The following is a 21,171-nucleotide window of genomic DNA, read 5'->3' as shown; positions in this document are numbered from 1 at the left end:
CCCACTTGTATGACGGGGACTTTTACAACTATAGACAGTCGCTCCACAAATCTACATCGTAGAATACACTTAAAGATAAGTGCCAAAAGCTGTTAGCCCTTTAAAGTCATATCTGGCATATATGCACTATCTGCGCACTTGCATAATACTGTTTCATAAAAATCTTTTAAAAGGTAGACAGCCACTTCGCAGAACAGTCGTAAATACATATTTCGGAAAAACACTTCTAAAGTCATAAATCCAAGTCGTAAATATATATTTAGCCACTTCGCAGAACAGTCGTAAATACATATCTAGGAAAAACACTTCTAAAGTCATAAATCCAAGTCGTAAATATATATTTAGAAAGGAGTCCAAAAAGCCAGCACATTTTCACCACCCTATCTACCTATACATCATAGATACCATGAGAAAAACACAAATCTACATGGCAAGGGCGAAACTCATATTCAGATAGATCTTCACTGTGAATACGTAACGTTCTCTGTTCATTTCTACAAACACTAATCTCTATCACTAAAATGTGATAAAATTTTCTCCTAGCCCACTACGTCTAAGATCAATTATAAGTACCAGTTTTCAGTTGTTTTTTTATACCCAAAATATCCCCATCCGTGCGTTTCCAAGTATATTGTTAATCTCAGATTGCTGTTTTATACATTCAACCTAGATTCCCAATATTAATGTGCATACATTCTACCCTAGATAACTTAATTTGGGCTCTCTCAACTGGAAGTCAAACCTTTCAATACTGTGTCTAGCTCTAATTAAGACGCTTCTCAGCATGATTAGTCGTCGCCAGGAAGAACAGATTCACCAATTAAGGACAGCGAGGGACCGTCCTGCATTCAAGAAAAATGTTCTCAGCAGAATTCATTTCTTGAGAAAAAATCACCCGCTCCCAAAATGATGAGGCCGCTGAATTGATCCAAAAACAAACGGCGTAATTCTACATAACGCAAGAAACGATTTTGTGAGACAACAGGTCACAAACTACCAATTTGGAGCGCGTAAAAGAGTTGAAAAAATACCTTAATGATTTGCGCGGTACCTGATTGATTGGGCGGAAACAGTAATTGTCATGTGGGGAATACGCTGACAGCTCACATCCGAGCCTGATGAAAACGAACGGGGCAGAAATCAATCCTTTACGCGGGGCTGCATTTTTTGTCTGCGACTCTGCAGGCAGACATGCGGCTCTCCAATCACGTACAGTCCTGTTCGTTAGTCATGTTAGACGGCACACTTTCCCCATAACGTGACTGGAAACCGTGACAAGCCTTCTAAAATGTGTTTTTCCCTTCGACCTTAAAGTGCATATGGAATTCTGAGCTTCAATCTCTCGCCAAAATATCGCTTGAGGATCGATCCAAACGTTTCATCAACGACAACGATACAAAAACGAGTGACCCGTCCGTCTCGCCGTGACAGGTGCCGCGGAAAGACATGCGGAAAGGTGGCGGTTGCTCTGACCTCAATCAAACATGTTGACACACCGATGACCCCAATTACATACATACATCCAAATGGATGAAATAAATCTGATTTTAAGAGTACTCAAATGCGGAAAGTTTAAGCAACATGTAAGCTCATTGGCCAGTTATTTCCACTATGCTAAAGGCACTTTCATTGCAACTCGTGGAGGATCATTGTCTTCTAAAACACCTTTTCTTTGATTCCACAGATCCATATGTCAAAGTGTCGATCCTCTACGCCGGGAAGCGGTTGAAAAAGAAGAAGACATCCACCAGACACTCTACCACAAACCCCGTCTACAACGAGGCTCTGGTGTTCGACGTGGGGCGAGAGTTCATGGATCACGTGTACATCGAACTCGTCATAGTTCACGAGAACAGGTTCGGACAGAACCAGGGGATGGGGAAGGTCGTGCTGAGCGCAGAGTCCGAGGGGGAGGAACTCGAGCATTGGAAGAGCCTTGCTGCATCTCGCAAAGGAACCGCGCGGTGGCACTGTTTACAACCGCTTCAACCGGACTGACCAAATGTGTTTATGAGTCAAAATTATTTCTACAACATCAGTATATATATATATCATTACTTATTGTGTTAGAATACTCATGCAGTATTTTAGTAAACTTAGCTTATTTCTTATGCTCGTGTCTAATGTTGATATTTGACAGGGTTTTAGCAGCGTTTCTGGCTACGTTCTCACGCATGCGCACACCTTCTATCGAACCATGTGAAATTTTTTCAAACCAACGCTTGTTTACGTACTATCATGGTGAATCGCTTCTGACGTGTGTTCAACGTCTCAGTAACCAGTATCAATGTACATGCATACTCTATGCAGTATAATAGGAGCGACAAGCATAGTTTTGTTCATTTATTTGAATAGCATATATGGCAATGTTGTATTGGTAGATTCGCCGCTTCTGTTCATTTGGTGAAATTGCAATTGCAATGCAAAATACGCGACAACAAAAGGTTGTTATAAAACTGCTTTCGGACCTCTTCTCGGCAACATACATGTGTAACCCTCGTGTTTGTATTATTGGATAAACATGAGATGGCATCTATCTTATTTTCTGAACGATACATAATCAGAGAATTAATGTAAAAACACAACTTTTAGCCATCGCATAAATTGTTTCACGAACTAAAAATGCAGTAGATAATTAAGTTATATTGCTTATCATACGTTTGCCTATCACTGTATTGCTTGTTGTACGAAACTGCATGTTTAAGTGGTGATGTAGAATTAGCTCTACGGGATCACTATTTCTTACCGAAGTATGTGACGTTGATGTAGGTTAACGTTTTGCCGCCGATTGTCCACAAGAATTTATGTTTTTGTCCGTATCGTTTGATGAAAATAAGTTTTTTTCTAGGGTGTATTTTCCTGAAATCATGGATTCTCAAACAATCATTGATGAATATACCGAATCATTACCGATAATCATGTCTGGTAAAACAAATGTACTTAAAGTTGTATTCGGATATTCAAACTGAACAGATGGAATAAAACTGCGAAGACGTCGACCATGTTGTTCAAGTCAATACTGTCTATCATACAAAACGGAAGGAGTACAATAAGGTATCATGAGTAATATTAGGCTACATTTTCATTAAAAATCTATTCTAGTAGCTCTTCAATATGAACATTCATTTCTAAAAATATTGTGAATAGGTCAACATATTTGAGACCATTTGAGACAAAGTCGACATGGTGTTGTGCACGCTTGGATACGTTACAACAACAAAACGTTAGAATCAAAAGAAGGCAAAAGTTGCCAATTTTGTATTGAATGCAATTATGCAAATCACCATTGCCTCGAAATACCCTTTTAGATAAAGCGTCATCTAGCGATAATTCTTCACACTGCAGCTGTGGACAGGTAAAGCTCCGTGGAACAATGCCTGGGGGTGTGTGCAATGTGCATACCGTCCATGGACCTCTAATTACAGGTCAGACCAATTTAATACGTCATAGCAGTGACGTTCTCCCTCTCTCTATTCTTATGCAGATTATCTAGACCTCAGAAAAGTTCAGCGGGTTTTCCCCGATGAGATCTAGGTAATTTGCTGGTGGCGCAGTACACTACAGTACAAGCAACTAGCTTCTATACTTGTACTTGTAACAACGGGCATTTAACTGTGAAACCTGTGCCGTACCGTATAAACATGGTTCACAACTGGTGGTGGGTACTGCTGCTAGCTGTGGGACTGTGCAGGGGACCGTCTTTTGTATTGGCAGGTAAGACGCCAAATTTCTTCAGGAACTTCCTTGTAATTTATGAGCGCAACAAACAGGCATTGAACCTCAGACGGCGCTCAGATTCTCGTGTTATAGAAAGAAATCTACAGTGTGTTGTTTTGAGATTTTACTGCTGAGAATGTTTAGCAATAATTTCTCTAACTCTAGTTAAATATCATGGTCATGATCTTGATCTGCTGCAATGATTGATATATTAGCAGACTTAGCCCGTGCAGTAGCGGTAAGCATACTAGTATTGTTTAACTTGAATCGAAATCAACAATGAAGCATTTATTCCACTGGCGTTAACGGTTTATTACGTAGTGTAGAAAGAAAAGCCTCCGCATAAGAATCTTATGAGGCGGAAACAAAACGTACACAAGATTGATACTACTGATCCATGCAGAAGCAAAACTAACATGACGGAAATGAATTTATATGTTTCTCATAGATTGTATATTAGATCAAAGATGACAAATTAAGAGTGGGTCGTTGCGTTCACGTGTGAATACCAAAATACCTGACGATTGCATTTGGATGTTTTCAATATCTTTTTGTATTGCTATGATTCTGTGTGTTTGAAAAATGATAATCTCGCTAGCATTGGCCAGAATTAAGGAGTTGAAAATTTGTAAAAATTGGCCGGATAGGATCGATACTTGGATACATATTAGCCAACATTAGAAGGAAAAACGTTCTTTTATTTTTGTTTTTTGGTTTTGTTTGTTGTGCACGTTTTGTACACAGCGGTGATTACATCAAGTACGACGGGTTGTCGGATTAGTTCCAGTTCTTGCTTGGGTCAAGGGTTACTAGTCTAGAAACTGCTTTGAATATATATGTCACAGTAGATATGGCGATTCAGGACAATCGCCGATTGTCCTAGGACAGATCGCGATCGCCGTTTGTCCTAGGACAGACTGCGATCGCGATCTGTCCTAGGACAATCGCCGATTCTACTAGTAGAGATTGCGATTGCAATCTGTCCTAGGACAAACAGCGATCCAAGCTTCATGATGATAAGATATTAAGGAAACAGCAATATCTTTTTATGAAACATGTTTTATTCAAAGTATTTACAAACTCTGATCAAAACGCAACTGATGTTAAGATAAAGGAAACAGCAGTATAAGTTGTGAAATCATTCAGTATATGTCTGACTGTGAAATGACATAGGAGTAAAACTGTAGTATCTTGAAACTGAGATTGATATTTTGACACCTGTTTTATCACTTTACAGTTGTTATTGTTCTCCTAAGTAAGGCTGTGAATTCATTAGGTGTGAAACTGTGAGTAATATCTTGACACACCAAAATTTGCATACTGAAACATTGTTGGATCACCTGATATCTTTCACACAAAAACTTTTGTCACTCAATACGTCGATGAAGATTAGACATCCAGGTAATAAGATACGCCAAAAAGCAATTACTCAAACAACTGGATATGATTTTGGAAACGGTCAAACTTGTCTTGAATTGTCTTATTTGCTTTCTATTGGACTATCTAAAAATTTGTCTTCTCCTTATTTGCATATCAATTCATAGTTCGTGGTTATAAACCTGCTGTTCAACTGATCTTGCTCACAGTCACTGACGAAAAGTAGTGGATGCTACTTGAAACGTCTGACCGTTTCCAAAATCATATCCAGTTGTTTGAGTAATTGCTTTTTGGCGTATTTTGTCACTCAACTTCATCAGAAATTATTTTATCAGAAAACATACTCACATGAAATTTATCCATTACCTAATTCACCTAAAATAGTTAATAATTGTAAGATGTAGGTAGTATGTTAAACCTGCTTAAAATGTTGAGCAATGATTCATTCTATTTTCCAAAGCATTTCCATCTAATCAGAATTTGTTCAAGTAGAATCGCTGTTTGTCCTAGGACAGATTGCGATCGCAATCTCTACTAGTAGAATCGGCGATTGTCCTAGGACAGATCGCGATCGCGGAATTTGTCCAAGTAGAATCGCCGTTTGTCCTAGGACAGATTGCGATCGCAATCTCTACTAGTAGAATCGGCGATTGTCCTAGGACAGATCGCGATCGCAGTCTGTCCTAGGACAAACGGCGATCGCGATCTGTCCTAGGACAATCGGCGATTGTCCTGAATCGCCATCTCTACTATGACATATATATGTACCTGTATATGTTGCCAAGACTTTAGTGGGATAGTCATGTATAATCTCTATGTTCCCAAAGTTTTGTCCCAAGGACGTAACCCCGGCCCCACCTCTCCGGATCCTTTCTAAGTTTGGCGAGTACTCGGGGGGAAACCCGTCGACCCCAGCAGACATGTAGCACGACCCCCGGGAGTCTACATATTGTTCTTAGGTACACGAAAGTCAGAAATATGCAAATACACAAATAGAAACGCACGCACAAACAAATACGCGAACACGAAGGCATGTGCACGTGAGTTAGAAATGAACAATTGGCAACGCTTCAAATTCAAGCCAGACAAACAGTGTCACATAACTATGCGTGTTGTTCTTCTGCTCGTAGCCTCTGGCGATGCTGGAGACATCATGTTTGTGTTGGACGGGTCCGGTAGTATCGACGCAGAAGATTTTGTCAGGGCGAAAAGTTTCATTAGCCAAGTTGTGGACGCCTTCGACATCGCTGCCGACTTCACACGTGTAGGCAAGTATAGTTTACTGCTTAATGCTAGTCGATAATTGATTACATTAGACCAGTCTAGAATTTACTCAAATAGTGTACCATATCAAAATGGTTGCCTTAATTTTCAAAATGCTAACGGACCTTATCTTTGTATCACCTAGGTGTAGTTCAATTTGGCTCTCAATTTACGGAGGAATTCCCGCTAGATCGGTATTCGGACAAGGTGTCTTTGCAGCAAGCCATCGGGAATATCCCACAGAGGTGAGAAAAGAAAGTAGATTATAAGGGTTACAAAGAATAACGAGAAATGTGGAAGAGGAGGGCATCAGAACACGGGTGTGTCAATCTGTGTATAATACAAGAATTCAAAATCATAGTCGGAAAAAATATTGGAAAAATATTTCCAAGTCTTATATACTAGTACTTATCATCTGTATCTCTATCAATGTATTATATTGCAGAGGAGGCGGCACTTTATTAAGCCAAGTCATCAACTACCTAGTCGGCACAAGTTTTACGGAAGCCAAAGGGGCGCGTCCACTGTCGGAGGGGATCCCCAGAATAGCGGTGTTTATGACAGACGGGTCGGCCCAGGATAGTGCTACTGTCTTGGATCCAGCAATAACTGCCTTACGAACATCAGGTATTAAAGACTAAGGATGCTTCGTTCAGTGAAAATTGCTGCAATTTTAGCAGATTCAGGCCAAGGGGAATATACAACATTTCATGATCAACTGTTGCTTCCGTAATTGTTATTTCATTAGCTTTAGATATCATTACTACATTTCCCTGCTATTGTCACATGTATGCTCTTATAACTTTACATATTTTCAGGCATAGTAGTATTTTCCATCGGAGTGGGTCCCAGTGTAAACAGAAACCAACTGGAAGCAGTGGCAGGGGCTTCAGACCGGGTCTTCCAGGTCGGGACATATTCTGTCATCGACAGCATCCGGGACCTTCTGGTGGAGAGAGTGAGGGAAATCAGTGAGTACTTCGGCAGTCCTGTCGACTTTAAGTTCACATCTTAAGAAGCGTGTATCAGTCATCACTTCCACCGAAGATGACATCTTTTAATCAGCATTAGCTGGTTGGTTGGTTGGCTGGTTGGTTGGTTGGTTGGTTGGTGTGGGTGGGGCTTGGATTGGTTGGTTGGTTGGTTGGTTGGTTGGTTGGTTGGTTAACTCTACAACTCAAAAAGTTCATCATTTACATAATGTGCATCATGATGAGGGGGTGTAGATCTTATTGATCTCCAAGCAGATGTATGGTTCTGGTTTGTTTTGTACATCTAGCTAGATTGTTCAGCCTAGCCTTACTACATAATTGGGAATCAAATCAGCAAGAATATGTTCATTCTATTGTAACAATCAACTGACAACAATGTAACATACCCTTCAATGCAGTTGAGTTACCGTCATCTCCAAGGCCAGAAACTCCGCTGTCCCGACCACCTACTGTGGCACCTTCAAGCACACAAAGTCAGACTCCACAACTTCTGAGGACATCAAGAGCAACTACACAACATCCAATGACATCAAAAGCAACTACACAACATTTAACGACATCAAAAGCAACTACACAACTTCCGATGACATCAACAGCAACTACACAACTTCTGGTGACATCATCATCATCATCAACTACACAACCAATGACACCAATCGCAACAGCTCAAGTTCTAAACACGCCAACAGCAACAATCGAAACTAAGAATGCTACACCAACCAACAGCGTGTACTACATCGCTGGAGGAGTAGGGGGCGCTCTTCTCCTCATCATCATATTGGTTATCGTTGTGATGGTGATCATGTGCCGTGGACATCAAAACAACGACGCAGAAGTTCAGGATGATCCTTTCAAGGTTTGTCCACAACAAACTCATTACTTTGCACCAATATACACCATGTACTTATAATGCAAGGCACAGCAATACAAGGCTTGGGTTTTGTGTTTGGATGTAGTCAGCATGCATTAAATAATCTGCAAAATGTACTTGTCCTTGGGCATGTTAGGGCCCCTAAGTCATAACAGGACATGTGTTATTGAAAGGAAACATTGTGCATTAGCTTGTAAATGTTAGCCTTCTCATCGTCTTTGCTTTCAATTGTCTTTCCATCCTTTTAAATGAATTTTACAATATCGTCTTTATTTGTATAACGTTACATATAATTACTTTCAACATTTATCTTGTGCTCCCAGGTTGATTTCACAATGTCTTTTTTTACACTCATGTAGAGAGAAGGACTCGGGCCACGAGAGTTTGTCTTCAACAACCCAGCTTTTGGGAACCCAAACGCTGTACCGACCAACCGCTGGCAGGAAGCGGCCGGTCACGTGGACCCTGTCCTTGAGGAACCCATCTATGTCAACATGCCTGATGAACCCACCTATGAAACACCGGTACCTATGCAAAACAGTACCTTCGGCAAGAAAAACGTCACGGAAAATGTTTATGTCTAACATTGATCAACAGCAGCAATGCCATATGTCATCAGGGCTTGAAAAATAGTTTTTCTGCATAATTGCACTGGTGTACGTAGCATCAACCTCCTTGGTAGCGTGTAAGATAACCTGCACCTCAAATGTTACAAGCTCCACTCTGTTCGAAAAACAAAGATTTGTAAAGTGTGGATGAAATTGAAAGCTGCTAAGAAACCATCTAAATTCTTTGTATGACATCACACAGGTGATAATTACACTGTATATATGGCATAACATAAGATAAATAAGATAAAGTATAAATATATATACATGTACATGTACTTGTGGTAACACTAGCAGCTTGGATTTTGCAGGAATTTGTCATCTAACAAATGTGGAACAATACAACAATCCAGGAAGTTAATCAAAATCAGCAGGTCAACCATAAGTCAAATGATGTATAAAACATAACTTTAAAATATTACATACATGTAGAAGTAAGTTACTTGTAATGATAATGATAAGAATGACAGGAGGACACTTTTAAGCTACTAGTTAGACACCTATACTGCAAAGTATAGTATAAGAATTGTCATGGCATTTATTGAAGGTGTTTTTATTTCTTTGAGATTAGCATCATGTATATACTTCAATGTACATCAATGTGATCAACCAACAAATAAGCAAACATCCAATAAAAATACAAGTGGGCTTGGAATGAACCACTGTTTTCATGGGTGAAACATTCAATAAAAAAAACAATGCTACACTCAAAATAATAAAAACCCAGCCATTTTGATGAGGTTTAGTGCCTAAAATTCAACTAAAGTATCTTAACGGAACAAATAAAACAAAATCAAAAGGGTCATCATTTTAGCTCAACAATATTCAACCCTTCTCCCTCTAAGTTCTCTAGATGCCAGCACACATCTGATCCCTGGAGCACCCAAAGACTAGGAAGGGTTAATGAAAACAGTGGTCAGTTCCTTGCTGTTCCTTTGTAACAATGTAATACCTCTGCAACAATGTAATAACACTGGTGTACATATTACATAACTCAGGCTTTAGTACAGTAAACCATAGTCCTCTGTTCAGAATGAGATTTGGGTCAAATTATATATTCTTATATTTGAGAAACAGAAGTACAATTTGTATAGCCCTAGTCAGAGATAGCTCTGAATCAAATTATAGTTACAAAGAATTAAGTGTAACATTTTAGATTGTATCATTTCTGTATTGTTCATACAATGTTCTAACATTAGAACTGGAGGGTCAAAAGCAAAGTCGAATTGCTTTGAGTATAGACCTACAAACTCGTTGTGATGTTTATGAAAGTTCCACAAGAGTACAAAGAACTGTGAAATACAGAAACATCAGTAAGATTTATTTGCATTGATTTATTAAAGGTATCTCGAATGTTGAAACTTTTTCTCCCCCTACTATCATCAATGGCTATTCTTCACCATTACTATATCATATTAACAAACAGCCCTAAATTTCAACCCAACCATAACACTTGTTTAACCAATAGACAAAACCCTGTCAACATGGACAACACATCCACAAACATAATACTGTTTCAGCATTGAGAAAAGTATTCTGGTTTTAAAAACGAAAACATTCCTTATTCCACTATATTGAAAACTTTCAGCAGATTTTCAGCAGTAAAGACATTTGTTTGCCATTATGTACAGTAATATCAGTCAGCTAAGTACAAAAGTACAATTTTGGGCAAAACAGACACTTCAACAAGCGATGCAGAGAACCAAAATATTGCATTTTGCAGGCCGCAACAAATATATGGCAAAATCTTGCTTTCTGAACTCCTATTGGTTTGGCATTTGCAGTGTACATGTATCTTGCTGTTCCTTATGTTCGTGTTGTTTTTGGCGCGACCTCCAGACTTTGAGCGTGAAGTCGTCGCTAGCGGTGATGAGCATCTCGGGATCCTGGGGGTTGAAGGCGACGGAGTTCACGACGTCCGTGTGCGGTAGTTTTGCGAGGAGCGTGTTGTAATGACGGTCCCAGATATAGCCATTGTGGTCTTCTGCTCCACTGTTAGAAGTAAGAGAAATGGGACATTGAGTGACAACTAAACTAAAGAATGATACGTGGATAAAATGTCGAATTATAACAAGTACTAAATTAAAATATCAAATGCACAACGTTTAAAATGCCTTAGACAGAAGTTATAGAATGTTCATCTTCCAAAATAAGCCATACATTTGTCAACTTTATTTCCAACAAAGCGCCTGAGAAAGAGGTACCAATGTCAATATTCTCATATGAAGACAAAAATTTAATGTACACCATACTTTAAATTAACTTATTTTAACAGTGACTTAATTCACATTAGAGGGGGAAAGGAAGTTTCTATGTTGATTTATTTCGCATTTGAAAAATTATGTGGTATGATAGCGATACAATTGTATCTGCAGTGACTCGCAGTAAGTGGCCACAGCGTAAACAGCGAAAATAAAAAATACATTTTGAGATTTTCAGTTCTCAGCATACCAAAACATGTTCATGTTTTTTTTCCCTCACACATGTAGATGTTTCAAACAAAGCTACACTCTGCCCCAACTAATAATACTGTAGGTTGCCTATCCCTAAATAAAAATTGAACTAAAAATTGAATAAAAAGTCAAACAAACCTAGCAACAAATTCATTGGCAACGTCCAAGAAGATGAAGAAACATTCGTCGTTGGGAGTCTTTGCCTTGTGACTGGTGTATATTCTGTCCACGCGGCTCATAGTGGTTAAGTCAAACACGTGCATCTCTATCTGTTCTGCGATTGGTGGAGGTTCTAACGGTTCTCTTATCGTGTATCCCTCCGGCCAGGAACGACTGTTTACAAACAGGTATCTGAGGGGGAAAACAAAACAAATGGCTGAAGGAAAAACACAGGTTAGAATGAAAACCCATCTGTGCTGGTACAACACATATTAAAATGTCCTCAGCTTGATATCCAACACAATAAAAGGTAAAAAAAAGGTAACTGACCACATTTTCAAAAAAAATTTGGGGGAGTTATCTTTCTTTTTGCAATAGGTCATATTGTGACTACAGAAAAATACAAGTTAACTTGTTCTAAGATACTTATTGTAAAGAAATGACACTGATAACAGTTAACAAGTTTCAGAGCCCATACCTGTGGTCAGGAGACAGCCCCATGCCGATGATGTGTCCGTGTAACTCGATGATCTGGTCCACGCTGTCGAACTCCAGCAGGTCCTGACCGTCCATGCCGTGGAAGCCGTGCAGCGCGTTCTCCTGCAGCAGGGTCTTTGGGTCCTTCATCACCTTCTGCTGCGGACGGATCCGCTTTATGCCTGCACACAGGAAAAGTTTTGATGATAAGTTACATGTATAGGAGTTGAGAAAAATGTATCTTAAATCAGTTTTAGCCTACTGTAGATAGCTAGCTATAAATAATCAAGCAATGGTCATGACAAGAAAGACAGATGCTATATGGTCAAATGGATACTTTCATGGACTCCATGCACAGGGACATTCTCCTTGGTTTTCTCAAAGAGAACAATGAAAAGTGACTCCTGAGGAACTGAGGGGTGGTGTTAGCCAACCTGGCAGCTTCTGAAAGGCTGGACTCATAGTCTCTCTCTCTCTCTCTCTATCCAATTTAACGTCTTTTGTTCCCCATCATCTGGGGGTTAGACGTGCTTGCACATTGATGGGGAAGCCCCAGAACTCCTCATCAAGTGCAAGTCCTTTTTTGTAGCAAGAGTTTTTACAGCTGGATGCCCTTCCTAAGGCCAACCCAAACCCTACTGCTGGGCTTAGGACATGGGAAATGTGTGTTAAGTGCCTTTCCCAAGGGCACAACGTCTGGGTGCATGTCCGGACATGTCTGGGTACTCCACTGGGGATTGAACCTGGGTCTTATTGGTTCATAGCCGGATGCTCTGCCACTGTGCTACACAGACGCCACACATAGACTACAAATGAATAAACAGCTAAACAATACAAGTTCATATTTCTAGTAGTTAAAGAGCAGTAGAGAAGATCCCCCATACCTATCTGGTGAGGCGTGTAAGTCTCACTGCCAGTTGTAAAGATGAGGTACTTGTCGCTCGCTGACGGTCGTCCGCCGTGATCTCTGTACGCCACATCGATGTTATCGTACGAGGCCAGAAGCTCGCTGTGCTCCCCGCTGTGGCTAGCGCCACTCAGGAAACTGTTCTGATTTTTTGCCCCTTCTTTTGTTCTTTGCGTCGGACTGTCCTTCTGCGGGGACGGGTAATACGACGCCCGCGGCAGGAGTTCCTGATGGGGGAGGTAGTCGTAATCCACCCACATCTCATCGCTCTCCTCATCGTAGTAGTAATTATAAAACAGATCATCAGGGCCCATTGCATGTTGGGAAGGCCCTGCAGAGGGATCTTGGGAAGGCCCCGCAGAGGGATCATGGGAAGGCCCCGCCGTTGCATCATGGGAAGGCCCCGCCATTGCACCATGGGAAGGCCCTGCAGTTGATTCATGAGATGGTCCTGCAGATGCATCATGGGAAGTTCCAGCAGCCCTGTCTGTTTCCTGGCGGTACTGTTCCCAAACATGTGGTCCGACAGTTTCACCACCATCGTGAGTGTCCTCGTCTTGTATTGCATCATGGGATTGTTCTTGGCTTGTGGTATTTGAGGCTAAGTTAACATTTGATTGTTTTCTAGTGAGTGGGATGACATCATCATCCTTATTCTCTGATAAGTCTGTATCACTCTCAGCAACCGTTCCATCACCCCTTCCTTTCCACAGTGTGGTGCTATCACCACTGAAGTCTGTACCGGACACCCCCCCTCCACATGTGCACCCTGTCCCCATATCCCCATCACTAGTTCCACACCGATGAGTTATTGCACTTCCCTCTGATTGGCTAGCCGTAGTTTTCATATCGTCCACACCGCCAGAAGGTGTTTCCTCCTCCGATATGGGCTGACAGGGGCCCACGGGCCTGTGAGTGTTCGCTGTCGTAGCCGCGTCGGTCAGGAAACGGCTGCAGTCGGCGACCGTTACCATGCGTATCGTGCTGGAGTTGAAGTTACGGAACCTGAAGAGCCTCATCACAACTGACACCTGGAGAGAACGATACGGTCATATAAGAAGCAGCACCAAAAGAACCCTCCCCTAACTTCTGCTTCTTGTTGTTTTGTACATCATTTACTACTTGTTAAACTGCATCCACAGACATACACACACTGAGCAGACTCATATGTACACATGCGGGCACTGCTAGAGGACCTGTCGATCAAGAATAGGCCTTCACAGCCATCAAACTTTCAAAGGGCCAGCAGCTAAAGCAAGCCAAAAAGAAGACAGTGTGGCCTTGTTTAGCCAAAGTACAGAGATTATTACATGGATAGCTTACGTACTACAGGGGAGACTAAACAGTTACAATAAATGCCAGTAATGCATGTAGCCCTATGGGAAGTGAACAAAAAGAAGGTGTCATTATCTCCGGAATCAAAACATCAGACTACAAAAACTTATCCTCAAATGCTAACCAGTTATGCTACAGACCACTTCAGAGTCCACCTCCTGAGTAGCCTTGTTGAGCCACAGTTCTGAACACGTGGAGTCTAAACATGTACATATAACATATATCTTATTACCTGGATGTCTAACCTAACAATTAGTAACATATAACAGAACACATGAACTACTGACCTGCTCAGAGTCCACCTCCTGCGTAGCCTTGTTGAGCCACAGTACTGAACACGTGGAGTCTCCCAGCCAGTGGAGGTTCCCGGACAGCAGGTACGAATCGTCCAACCACGTGCCAAAAATGTCGTACGGCTTGTTCAACACCCGCGCTTGCAACATGAACTCGTCTTCCCAAAAACACAATATAAAAACATTCAAGTCACACAACAAATTAAAGTTGGCCTAGCCTGGGATAGAAATTTGTCAGATTTAATGGGTATTTATTTTTGATTGATGACTAATATCATAAGCAAATACCTATATGTAGAAGCCATGCTACGGCGTCTATGTTAAGGACTCTTTAAAAAGCAGTGTGACTATCAACCTTAATCATTGCAGGCACTCATGACAAAACAATTTCTTAAGCACTATGAAAATTAAAAAATGAACTTGTGCATAGGCAGTGATATAGAAAATATAGTACACACTTCAAACATATAGCACCAGTTTGTACATGCATTTTGTACATGTAAACAAATCAACATCTTCTGATTATAAAAAAAAACACTGAAGCTACCCTCTACTTTTTTTAATGTACAATAGTCCTGTCAATCACTTATCCTGACAGATACATAACGGCAAAACAACATCAACAGCAACCTAGTTCTGAGACACATGAGAAAGTCTTAAGACCTGTACCTTGTAAGGAGAAGACAGCGATCTCCCCAGACGTGCTGTGAGGACCGAAGTGCACCCCCGACACCAACAGGAGCGTGTCCAGACTGTTGAACTGGGAGAACTGGGTGTACTTCCACTTGTGTTTCTTCATGTCTGCACTGTACTTCACCTGACACGGCCACGACACCGTCCACACCTGGACAAGGCAGGGCAGAAGGTATCTTGTTATCTTTTCTTTCTCTTTACTCATCATCATCATCGGCCTCCTTCCGTCTGAACAGATGATGGCACGCCCCCACTCCTCCAATCAATAACTCAATAACTAGGTAACAAGACCTGAAGGCTGAAGGCCACGTCAAGGCTACGATTTCATGAATAGGACTAAAACAGCATCTCAGTTCCCAAGGAGAGAAATGTTAATGATCAAGAAAAGCTCACTCAAGTCACTGAGATCTTTTCTTTCTTTGTAGACATCATGTAACAAGACCTGTAAGCCACGTCAAGGTCACAGGTTTCATGAATAGGACTGAAACAGCATCTCAGTTCCCAAGGAGAGAAATGTCCATGATCAAGAAAAGCTCACTCGAGTCACTGAGATCTTTTCTTTCTTTTTAGACATCATGTAACAAGACCTGTAGGCCACATCAAGGTTACAGGTTTCATGAATAGGACTAAAACAGCATCTCTTTTTCCAGGGTCAGAAACATCAATGATCAAGACAAACTCACTGAGAGCGAGGAATGTAGACATTGTAATATTTTTCTTTAAAGCATCTACCTGCCATTTACCTATCATTTACTGTTTTTTTATGTGACCATTAGTTACAATACAAGTTAGTGGCATTGACATGCTTTTTTCTAGTTACATGTTATGTACTAGAATACTTAAAGTACTAGTATTGATTTGATCTATCAGTTTATTCTAGTGACGCTTAAGAAGAGTGATGTATGTCACTCAAAATGTCTGGAAGTAATCTGTGTTTCTTATCCAGTTGTAGAGATTGATTTGCCTTTGTCAGCAATATCACATCAGGCAAAAGTTGTTTATCCAGTCTGTCTTCTGATTTACAAAAACAACGGAGCCTAACAGTGAAGACAGTTGAGTAATCAAGCTATAAATAACCAATTACTTATCCCAAATAAGGGCCGACTCCAGCATGAAAAGTTTTCTCGGTCCCACTCAATGTTTGGAGCCCATGTTGTGGATTTTTGTTGCTAAATCTGTCATTCTAAGCTTATGGAAATACATTTGTATTCATCAATTTCATGTCATGAGGTTCAGATTTTTGGACGGGAGGGGGGGAAAATTTTTTGCCATCACAACACGCAAATTTCTGTCCTGGGATGGAAGGACGGGCCCTATCCTAATACTCACGGTACCTTTGAGAATGATGAAAATAATGTCTCACCTTAATAAATCCATCCTTAGAGCTTGAAGCGAACATCTTCCCGTTATGTGAGAAGCTGACATGTAAAACCTGGTCTGTGTGTTCCTTCAGCGTCTCTGTCAGAGCCACCGGCGAGAAGTAGTGTAGTCTGCGGAACTCTGACCACCACGACAATTTAAACGGCGCCATGGGTATCGTTCTGGACACGGAAAACTCTGAGTACAAGAGATCTTTCCACAGAAGATCGTCTTGCGATACGCGGTGCCATTTCTTGGAGGTGATTCCCGCCTTGGCGACTTCTTTGGAGTTTAAGAAGGAGAAGACGTGCAGGAGGATACTGTCCGGGAGGGAGAGCCACAGGTCCACCTCCGCTGGAGGCCATGTCATCATGGTGTTGGGCATTGTCTGGAGGAAATGTTGATACATGTCTTAGAATTTATAACTTTCAAAAGTTGAATTCTTTTAACTTATCAATCGGCTTGTATTTCGACTTGTATCGCCTAAATGTTGCATTTGAAATAGAGCTTTCAGAATGACATCCAAGTGCCAAGAATGAAATCGTCTCTCGGTTCATACAAGATATCTTTGGCAAATGTTTTACAGCAGGCTGTATCAATGTCAAGCTTTTCAATAGACGTCATCTGCACATGGATTACAGTGTACTTCTGTAAAACACATGAAGATGCCATTTCTTAATCCAATCAACATTGTCTGCCAACATGATCGACACGGGAGTCAAATTATAATCATTATTATGTCAATGAAAAGCCTGTATTAAGTAGGTAAAAATAGTAATGGCCATGTGCAAATGTTGAAATTTACCGATTTTCTATACCCTGACTTTTCCTTACCCAGCTCGTCCAAACAAAAAGTCAACCAATCCTACAGACCAAATGACCCAGCGTCGCCCTGATGTGAAAACTCTGAAGATTCCTATTTTGGGGTTCCACATCAGGAATGGCGCTTCCCTGTCAGCTGTCCCGGCCACGCCCCCTGCGGTCCGTTTCCATGGAAACAGTGTCAATCAAACCCCTTCGGCTGTCTGCACCCAACATGGGTGACAGGTGAATGCCCATATATGGAAGAAGTCAGCTCAAACAAGAAATTAGGGAACTCCTTCGGAGTTTGAGAATGTGACTTGTACATTGATCATGTTTCTCAATGCAGGGAAAGGGGTCATCTGATCATTCATTCATTCACTCCTTCGTTCCCTTTCTTCCTTCATTCCTTCATTCTATTGTCGTGCTGTCTGGTGTCTTTATATCTTTCCACGATGCTATGATCGGTGCTATATGAGGTTATCTTTTCATTCTGTATCAAGTATCAAACACTGATGAAACAGCCGACATTATAAGGGTGTCCGATCCAAGTTTGGGTAAATGTTTTGATCACCGCCCCCCTCCCCACTTCTGAAGCGGACGAAAATACTTTGTGATGGGCGAATGTTGCCACCTCATTGAAAACATGCAAATCGTGGTCGATGACGGACGAAATAGTAACAGCGAGAAGGGATGTACTTACCGATGTCTTCTAATCGAGGTCTGTTGGAGAATTTCCGAAATATTTCACAAAATTCCGCAATCTTCCGTACTCGTTTACTCTCTCCATCTTTGTTGCAAGGACGTCTGGGAAATGATTGATGGTCCGAATGGCAGTGATGTATCAAAAGCGCCGACTAGCGATTTACGAACAATCTGCAGTAATAACATTTCTGATGGTAACGAAGTTCTTTCCGATCTTTTTTTTTCAGATCACTGAACGGATATATGCCTTCCCAGTAAAAACTTCAGAATCTTAAGATCTAGTTAATGTAATAGCTGACAGATTTATAACTGCTATAGCGCTATGGACATTCAAAGTGGGGAGAACTGTGTTATCAGGTCTGCCTTGAAGGATATGGTATCCTTGTTGGGGCCGCACGGCCGTCTTTCAGAAGAAACGTAAAATGGGCCGGGGGTCCCGTGTTCGAGGAGGTGCCTCGAGCACGTTACAACAACCTCCGGATCCCTCAGTACTCAAATGGGTATCTACTGGCTGTAAGAATACAACATGGTGAATAATGATGATAACCCAATGCTATGTATGCATCGGAACATGATTAGACCTCCTTGAGTTAACCTACTCATAAATATAGATGTAATCATGTAACATAAAGTGAAATAATTTTGAGATGTAAATGACAGTGAGATTTCAATCACAACAGTGCAAAAAGAAGAAGAGCTGTTGTCAAAGATTATAGTAATGTTGAGAAAAGGAGCAAAAGGATGAGTGTCGAGTTAGCCTAGCAGGCACCCACATGTTCACGGGTTCGAACCCGCGGACAGAGGTGGGTAGTTCCGAATCTGCTTTTGGCTCAGAGGAGAAGCCCGCTAGGCCACGGCTCACCCGATAAACACGTTTGGTTGTACTGCTTATAATATTGACGATAAATACACGCAACAACGCCCCTGGTTGTGCAATACATCAGAGTACAGTACAAATCTGACGTACACACTTTACCCGCCAGATGTCGCTTTTAACATGTGGGTTTGTTTGCCCATGACTTCACTTCACGTCACTGTAACCGTTACCACCACCAAATTCACTATCCTTTAGAAAATGCACTGGGGACAGCGTCAGTCACGATAAAATCTTAGACAGTGTAGTGTTGAATGTGAGCTTCATTCGGCTTATCATATTGATGATACAATAGACTCTTATGTCATTCTTTACTGACAAAAGGTACGTCATTGTTTTCAAAATGATTGTGTGAAGTTTTACATAAAAGATATCAATACATAAATCTAAGTTACAAAAAAGAATCAAAATTAGATGCCAATAACTAACTCATGCATTGCAATAATAAATAACGTAGATTGCAAAAGGATGAGTGTCGAGTTAGCCTAGCAGGCACCCACAGTTCACGGGTTCGAACCCGCGGACAGAGGTGGGTAGTTCCGATCTGCTTTTGGCTCAGAGGAGAAGCCCGCTAGGCCACGGCTCACCCGACGACAGAGTTCAGTACAGACGCTGTTATTGCGTATACTTTATGTTGTAATTTCACTTCCTTGTTGTGCAACATTTATGACATCACGTACGGCTGTGTTTCATACTATTATCGCTAGATGTCGTTAAAGCCATGGAGAGTTAGGCCTATGGCCAGCGCTGATATATTTTACTTTAGCTTTGCTAATGGGGAGCTTGATGATGGTCCAAGCAGGAGATGAATTCAATATCATACAACGGTTGATATCAGACTAGTATGTATACCGTGGATTTTAGAAATTTATTATTTCATATCGCTTGTGCTGCAATTATATGAACAAGCACATGTGTTCGAACAAATACCAGTATCCAAGAAAATATTAGTGATGAGCAGCTATTGTCAGAACCAAAATAAATCCAGAAGCAGTAGCCAAAAATTCGGTTTCCTTGGACTCTTTCTCAATGCTTCAAGCGCAATGCTTCAACTTCAAGAGGCGAAGCCTTGGAGGCGAGACAGTATGAGACAGTAACGGAATGATTGTGTAAGAACGCTATATCTAGGGAGCTAAATATACACCTTGCATATCAGGTGCCAGTCTGGAACCATTTCGAGTTTGTTCTTACGATCGTTTACATCTCTATGCTACATTTAACTTGGCGGGAGTACAAAACGTGAGCAGTAAGAGGCTATTTTTGGACCTGATTGCTTTACCACTATCAGAGCTACGTCGTGATTTTTCCGTATTGAGTGGTTGCTATTTTTAGTGACACTGCTAGTGGTCGTTATAGCAACGTTTAGATGGGTGCATGTGTCGGAACGAAGCCAATCCATATGATTACATTAGCATATCAGAAGAGCGCAATATTGTGTCATGGAAAGCAATGTTTCTCATCCCTAGATTATACAAAGCAGTGTAATATTTGGCTGTTTCTATCTAGGTTGATGTTTTTATAAGAGCGATTTACGCATTTCATTTGTCTACTTACGTCAATGTCTGAGATGTTTGATCGATTTAGAATATTCATATCAACACAACGGTTGACAACCCATGGTGCGTGGACAAGGAATTAATCTCCAAGCAGATGTAGCGTTCGGCTCAGTGTTTTACACGTGTTTGGTGTGTATTTTCTCCATCTTTCTAGTAAATGGGTTGAAAAATCACGGGGTAAAATGTTTATGGTGAAAAACGTCTAGCCTCTACCAGGCTCCGCGGATCGCTGGAAAAATAGTAGAAATTGGTCAGATAGAGTGAATATTATGCCGACTACCGTAGCATAATATTCACTCTATTTGACCAATTTCTATCACTAGTATTTTCCAGCGATCCGCTGAGCCTGGTTATTGCTTTACCGCTGCCTGAATGTATATACGTACGCTGTGACCTTGAAAACGCACGTTCTGACTTTGGGATGCGCCAGTCGCTATCGGTTTCTCAATATTCAGCGCGGCCTTGAATATATACGATTATTCATGCTGGGGATGGGCAGGTAGGTCAATGACCGTGCGGTTATTCAATAACGTCAGCAATTGGATAAACAATTCAGATTTTGCCAATGACCTTTGTCACAATGGGGCAATGTTTAACATCTAGAGCCGATTTTCCCTGTAGTAGGGATGACTTGGCATTTTTTCGAAATGTATCATCAAACTTATAGACGTATCAAGACTCGATCTAATATCATATGTTTTCGCCTGCGTGACTTGCTACTTTCACAACAT

At 41.0% G+C, this 21,171-nt stretch overlaps 3 protein-coding genes across 8 annotated transcripts in view; 2 read left to right on the top strand and 1 right to left on the bottom strand.

Annotated features, from left to right (window-relative positions):
* Nucleotides 1-2,997, top strand: part of LOC136441903 (synaptotagmin-5-like) — a 33,031-nt gene extending 30,034 nt beyond the window's left edge. For all 5 annotated transcript variants that reach the window (XM_066438459.1, XM_066438458.1, XM_066438457.1 and 2 more), the window contains exon 7: nucleotides 1,685-2,997. In XM_066438459.1, the coding sequence (XP_066294556.1) occupies nucleotides 1,685-1,998 (314 nt within the window). In that variant the 3' untranslated portion in view covers nucleotides 1,999-2,997. The remainder of the gene's footprint in view (nucleotides 1-1,684) is intronic.
* A 498-nt stretch (nucleotides 2,998-3,495) lies between these two features.
* On the top strand, nucleotides 3,496-10,189 carry LOC136441471 (collagen alpha-1(XII) chain-like). The gene is made up of 7 exons (XM_066437766.1): nucleotides 3,496-3,714; nucleotides 6,225-6,362; nucleotides 6,503-6,602; nucleotides 6,803-6,984; nucleotides 7,176-7,328; nucleotides 7,748-8,205; nucleotides 8,580-10,189. Exons 1-7 carry the CDS (start codon nucleotides 3,642-3,644, stop codon nucleotides 8,802-8,804), a joined length of 1,329 nt encoding a protein of 442 aa, XP_066293863.1. The 5' UTR covers nucleotides 3,496-3,641; the 3' UTR covers nucleotides 8,805-10,189.
* On the bottom strand, nucleotides 9,091-18,141 carry LOC136441470 (F-box/WD repeat-containing protein 5-like). 2 transcript variants are annotated; one of them, XM_066437764.1, is made up of 8 exons: nucleotides 18,009-18,141; nucleotides 16,509-16,892; nucleotides 15,122-15,296; nucleotides 14,447-14,610; nucleotides 12,802-13,855; nucleotides 11,919-12,099; nucleotides 11,420-11,632; nucleotides 9,091-10,820 (listed from the first exon to the last, which is right to left on the bottom strand). In XM_066437764.1, the coding sequence occupies exons 2-8, from the start codon at nucleotides 16,887-16,889 to the stop codon at nucleotides 10,592-10,594; spliced, it is 2,397 nt and encodes a 798-aa protein (XP_066293861.1). In that variant the 5' UTR covers nucleotides 16,890-16,892; nucleotides 18,009-18,141; the 3' UTR covers nucleotides 9,091-10,591. The 2 variants fall into 2 exon arrangements, with proteins under 2 accessions (XP_066293861.1, XP_066293862.1); XM_066437765.1 differs by lacking the exon at nucleotides 18,009-18,141 and adding an exon at nucleotides 17,339-17,585.
* Nucleotides 18,142-21,171: the final 3,030 nt, after the last annotated feature.

The sequence above is a fragment of the Branchiostoma lanceolatum genome, chromosome 9 (genome assembly GCF_035083965.1).
Source record: "Branchiostoma lanceolatum isolate klBraLanc5 chromosome 9, klBraLanc5.hap2, whole genome shotgun sequence".
Taxonomy (NCBI): domain Eukaryota; kingdom Metazoa; phylum Chordata; class Leptocardii; order Amphioxiformes; family Branchiostomatidae; genus Branchiostoma; species Branchiostoma lanceolatum.
Note: the sequence above shows the minus strand (reverse complement) of the source record. Positions and strands in the feature narration are given on the sequence as shown.

Bases quoted from the DNA above. Each gene is read 5' to 3' on its own strand.
- LOC136441471 (XM_066437766.1), top strand. From the start codon at position 3,642: ATGGTTCACAACTGGTGGTGGGTACTGCTGCTAGCTGTGGGACTGTGC. The intron at 6,603-6,802 runs GTGAGAAAAGAA...ATTATATTGCAG, and splicing joins ATCGGGAATATCCCACAGAG to AGGAGGCGGCACTTTATTAA. The intron at 6,985-7,175 runs GTATTAAAGACT...ACATATTTTCAG, and splicing joins AACTGCCTTACGAACATCAG to GCATAGTAGTATTTTCCATC.
- LOC136441470 (XM_066437764.1), bottom strand. From the start codon at position 16,889: ATGCCCAACACCATGATGACATGGCCTCCAGCGGAGGTGGACCTGTGG. The intron at 13,856-14,446 runs GTCAGTAGTTCA...CGTTCTCTCCAG, and splicing joins AGGAGGTGGACTCTGAGCAG to GTGTCAGTTGTGATGAGGCT. The intron at 10,821-11,419 runs GTTTGTTTGACT...TACTTCTAACAG, and splicing joins GCCAATGAATTTGTTGCTAG to TGGAGCAGAAGACCACAATG.